Source organism: Alligator sinensis, unplaced genomic scaffold (genome assembly GCF_000455745.1).
Source record: "Alligator sinensis unplaced genomic scaffold, ASM45574v1 scaffold1076_1, whole genome shotgun sequence".
Classification (NCBI taxonomy): Eukaryota; Metazoa; Chordata; order Crocodylia; family Alligatoridae; genus Alligator; species Alligator sinensis.
The window spans coordinates 40,287-45,822 of NW_005842909.1; the positions used below are offsets into that span (position 1 = coordinate 40,287).

Below are 5,536 nucleotides of genomic sequence, written 5' to 3' on the forward strand. Positions count from 1 at the left end.
GGACTGCTGATAACCAAAACCCAGGAAAAGGCCAACCTGCTTAATGGGTACTTCGTGTCAGTCTTTCATCAGTCCAATGGGACCGCCCTGCCCAGCAAGATGAGGGACAGCCAGGGTGAGGCTGTATTTATACCCAGCACTGGTATTGATCTAGTAAAGGATTACCTTGAGAGGCTGGGCACTTTCAAGTCAGCTGGTCCTGACAGATTACAACCTAGGGTACTCAAGGAGCTGGCAGGTGTCATAGCCCAACCATTGGCAAAAATATTCAAAAATTCGTGGCGCTCAGGTAAAAGTACCTGAAGACTGGAAGAAGGCCAATGTGGTACCCATCTTCAAGAAAGGGCGGAAAGTAGATCCCAGGAATTACAGGCCAAACAGCTTGACCTCAATCCCTGGTAAGATTCTCAAGAAAATGATCAAGAAGACCCTTCTGGACAAACTGGCTGACGGCAACATCCTGAGGGATAGCCAGCACGGGTTTGTCATGGGTAGGTCTTGCCTGACCAATCTCATCTCCTTCTATGACCAGGTGATGTATCACCTGGACAAGGGAGAGGAGATTGATGTCATATACCTGGACTTTAAAAAAGCCTATGATCTGCCCAGGTCCCTTCCGACCCTAGAAACTATGAAACTATGGTGTCCCCATGACCTCCTCATGGAAAAATTCGCCAACTGTGGCCTTGGCTACACCACAGTCCAATGGCTGGGAAATTGGCTCCGAGGTTGGACCCAGAGTAGTGGTCGATGGCAGCGAGTCACTATGGCGCGCCGTGACAGCGGCGTCCCCCAAGGTTCTGTCCTTGGACTGGTTCTTTTCAACATCTTTATCAACGAAGTGGACATTGGTATCAGAACGCACTAGCTAAGTTCGCGGATGACACTAGACTTTGGGGCATAGTGTCCACACCTGAGGACAGGCTAGTGATGCAGGCTGACTTGGATAAGCTTAGTAAGTGGGTGGACACAAACCTGATGACGTTCAATACTTATAAATGCAAGGTATTCCACCTCGGGGGAAAAAAAAAACCCACTGCATACTTATAGGCTTGGCAGTGCTATGCTTGCTAGCACCACTGCTGAAAGAGACTTGGGGGTCATGATTGACCACAAAATGAACATGAGCCACCAATGTGATGTCGCAGCTGGTAAAGCAAACAAAACCCTGGCTTGCATCTATAGATGCTTCTCAAGTAAATCTCAGGATGTCATCTTCCCGCTATACTCAGTCTTGGTGAGGCCGCAGCTGGAGTATTGCATCCAATTCTGGGCTCTGCAATTCAAGAAGGATGTCGAGAAGCTTGAGAGAGTCCAGAGGAGAGTCACGCACATCATCAGGGGGCAAGAGAATAGGCCTTATGAAGAGAGGCTGAGAGCCATGGGACTCTTCAGTCTGGAAAAGCACAGACTTGGGGGGACCTGGTGGCTGCCTATAAGTACACAAGGGGTGTTCATCAGGATCTGGGAGAGCATCTGTTTACCAGGGTGCCCCAAGGAAAAACAAGGACCAAAGGTCATAAACTCCTACAAGACCATTTTAGGCTGGACGTAAGAAAAAAAATTCTTTACTGTCTGAGCCCCCAAGACCTGGAATAGACTCCTTCCAGATGTGGTGCAGGCACCTACTCTGGACTTATTCAAGAAATGCTTGGATGCTTATCTTGCTGGGGTCCTTTGACCCTAGCTGACTTCCTGCTCCTGGGGCAGGGGGCTGGACTTGATGATCTTCGAGGTCCCTTCCAGGCCTAACATCTATGAAATCTATAAAAATATTATGTTCTGAAAAAGACAATTCTCCATAAAACTTTATCTTGATAGAAATGAATTAATCATTGCATTCATAGTTTCATAGTTTGTAGGGTCGGAAGGGACCTTGACAGATCATCAAGTCCGACCCCCTGCCATGGCAGGAAAGAGCACTGGGGTCAAACGACCCCAGCAAGGTGTTCATCTAGCCTCCTCTTAAAGACCCCCAGGGTAAGAGCCAGCACCACTTCTCTTGGAAGTTGGTTTCAGATCCTAGCTGCCCTGACTGTAAAGTAGTGCCTCCTGATGTCTAGTCTAAATCTACCCTCTGCCAGCTTGTGACCGTTATTTCTAGTCACTCCTGGTAGTGCTTGGGGGAACAGGGACTCCCCCAATGCCTGCTGGTCCCCCCTGACTAGTTTGAAACAGGCCACTAGATCCCCCCTCAGCCTTCTAAATTATAAATTAGCATTATAAATTAGTGGTGGCTATTACATAAACTAAAGCACAAGGGATTATAATTTGCTCACATACTCTATGTAAAAACAGAATAAAATCAAAATGAGTATATATAAAGCTGCCAAGAGTATATGTGCATGAGCAGACACTCAAAAATGCACCCGTTTTGAATTAAAAGAAGCACTTTCCCCAACCTGAAAACAATTAAGAACCAAATCAATTACAAGGAAGGTTTAAAAATAAAAAATGGCATAATTTGAAAACTGTTTAAAAACATTCTATCAGATGACCACACAGCAACACTCTCAATAGTGAGCAGGAAGGCTGCATGGATTTCAGAAAAAAAAAAAGCAAAGCAAATTGCTAGCTTAGATGGGAAATGAAGGCATCTACTAATTCATATATTAGTAGATGCCTTTGCTTCCCATCTAAACCAGCAGTTTGCTTTGCATTTTTCTTTGTAAATCAATGCAGCCTATATATATATATAAGTCTATTATATATATTTCAAATATATATACATATCATATGTAACAAAGGAAAGCACAAGCAAGTGGTAGTGAACATATATCAAATTAAGAACTGTAGAAGATTAATATGGAAGTAAAAAGGGCACAAAGAACAGTCAATAGGAAAAATAAGGAAAATAAGAATTTGATTATATATTAGGAAAAAGAAGAATTCTAGCATAATTTTATTAGATGGAAATGATAAAACTGTGAATAGCAACACAGAAAGAGCAGATGCATTCAATAAATATCAAAATCCAATAAATATCTATTTGAAGATAGGACTTTTGTAGAACTTAAGATGTAATTTAGGCATATTTAAGGTATTTAAATAATTTCATTGCTTAAAAAAATGTGAAAATAAGTATTGATGACTTACTCTCTGCTGCTTCTCTTTTAAAGTTAACTGGTTCTTCAACCGTTCTACTAGGTTTTTCATTGTAGTTGTTGGTGCCCTATTATTTGCTTCTTTCTGAGCTTCTAATTCAGTTTTTACATTCAGTAATTCCTTTTCTATTTGAGATAACAGGTTTCTCAATTCATTTGCTTCATCTTTCAACTGTTTCACTTCAGCTGCATGCTTTTCTTCCAGTCTTGCATAGCAAAATAATAAATAGTTATGTCATGGAAGATTTAAATTAAGAAGCTCAAAGTAGACTAGAAAGACAGAAACATTACTTTTTTGTTATTACAGGAAGTATTTCTTATATAATAAACAAAAGAAAAAAACACATGTACATTGGAAAGTCACAAAAATTAACTGTACCTGCTATCATACAATAAAAAACAGAAAATTGCATTATTGAATGAGTATCAAAACAGTGATTGGTTGCACAACCTAAGTTCTTTTGTGCATCAAGCCCAAAAGAAACATATTTTAAAATTACAACCTTTGCTTAATAAAGTTTTTGGGTTAGTTTCTTCGATCAAATCCTGAATTCACTAGTCTGTTAATAAACTTCACTACAACAATATTTTGCTAAAATATGTTTAATTCAATAAATTATCTCAATTCACTTAAAACTTCCATCTAATTTGGCTAATCCAATTATTATTTGAATTGTAATAATCTAAAGACTTACTGAGCCCTAAAATTTTCAAACTCTTTGGTTTTCATTAAAGTAATTTGCTTTTGTTTCTCTAAATCAGATACAGTTTTCTTTAATTTTCCTAAAAGTGAAGCAAGAGAGTTGTCTTGCTCTACTACTGTTTGCTCCATTTCAGCCAGACGAATGAAATGTTTGTTTGTGGAAACTGATAAAGAAGGCTTCTTCATCAACTCCTATAAAACAAAAAAACAATAGCCATGATTACTATCATATGCCTTATACAAGGAACGATTACTATAATTTCTTTATTCAAATTTGAATCTAAATATAATCAAGCAGCAATATTTAACCCATATTTCACAGCTAATGAAATGACTCATAATAAAGGGCTTAAAGATTAGCTACCCTGAGTATTTTCAAAAGGTCTCTTTATACCTAAGGAATAGTTGTAAAACTGGTTAAAGGTTGACAGTCAACGTATCAGAAATCAGTACCAAAAGATAATATTGTAGTATAACAGAGAAGACTGAAAAAAAGAACAGAAAAAATGAAAGACTTCTTACTTTAGGACTAGCACCAGCTGAATTATGCATTAGTACATTGCACACCAAGTTTGCTCAATGACAATACTCTTTCTCTTTCAGTAATGCTGTATTGACAGCTCCACATTTTTATTGTGAACTGAAAAACTGCTTTTGTTATGGTGGGTTAATATTTTTTCATTTGCAGAGAAAGAGGGCAAATAGCTCTAAAACACTGCTTTCCTTTCAAAACTTACCAGTGCAGTTTCTTTAAATTTATTAAGTGAATTGTCAGCATACAAGTCTAGCTTTTGATGTAGGACCCTGAGGTCGTCTTCATGTTTCTTTGCAATTTCTGCTTCCTCCTACAAGGACAAAATGAACATATAATCTAATTTCATAATCGCCAAGGAATCTATAGGACTTCTGTGCTTTCCTTGTTAACCTCCTGACTGTTTAGAAATATCACAGTTTTCTAGTTCCTTCTGAAAGCACTGAGAAAAGGGACAATTTTCCTTTAACTTGCAAATTGCCAGACAAAACAGAGTTTAGAAATTGTGTGCGTGTGTATGCACGTGCATGCATACTTGCATGCACATATGTATGTATGTGTGTGTGCACATGCACATGCACACGCACACGTGTTCTTGCACACTCCTAAGCTACCAAGACTGGTACCACTCTTCATCCAGGCTGGCAATCCAAGGAATACTTAACAGGATTACTGAGGAATCGCTTCTTCCTTATCTACAAAAACCAGGGGCGGGAAATTATTTTGGGCGGAGGGCCACTTACCAAGTTGTGTCAAGCTGTTGAGGGCCACATGGGTAGCCCTGCCCCCTGACAGATGCCCCGCCCCCTGGTCACCATCTTAGGACCAATGTCCCAATGTCTTGGGACCAATGTCCCAGGGCCAGCACTGATGGGGCCCAGAGCAGGGCGCAGGCTCGCACGGGTCTGTGGAGCTGAGGTGGACTGCACTAGCAGGGAGAGGGTTGAGCTGGCCCAGCTCCATAGAACCTCTGCCAGCTGGGACCCTGTACCCCTGCCGCCCTGCCCTGGGCCCTGCTGGTACTGGCCCTGGGACACGGGTGTGAGCCTTGCTCCTGTACCCGCTCACTCCCAGCGCCCCACTGCCCCGTGATACAGGCGGGGGGCAGTGTGCAACCCTGAACCCCTGCTCACCAGAAGGGAAGGAGCTGGTGCTGAGCACAGGGGAAAAGCGGACCTTTCACAGCGCCACAGGCGG

At 41.3% G+C, this 5,536-nt stretch overlaps 1 protein-coding gene across 5 annotated transcripts in view; it reads right to left on the reverse strand.

Moving 5' to 3' along the window:
• The window catches only part of CEP290 (centrosomal protein 290), a 102,737-nt gene that overhangs the window by 36,510 nt on the left and 60,691 nt on the right, over positions 1-5,536 (reverse strand). For all 5 annotated transcript variants that reach the window (XM_014525895.2, XM_014525894.2, XM_014525893.2 and 2 more), the window contains 3 exons: positions 4,545-4,652; positions 3,800-3,999; positions 3,097-3,310 (listed from right to left, as the gene is read on the reverse strand). In XM_014525895.2, coding sequence (XP_014381381.1) covers positions 3,097-3,310; positions 3,800-3,999; positions 4,545-4,652 — 522 coding nt within the window. The remainder of the gene's footprint in view (positions 1-3,096; positions 3,311-3,799; positions 4,000-4,544; positions 4,653-5,536) is intronic.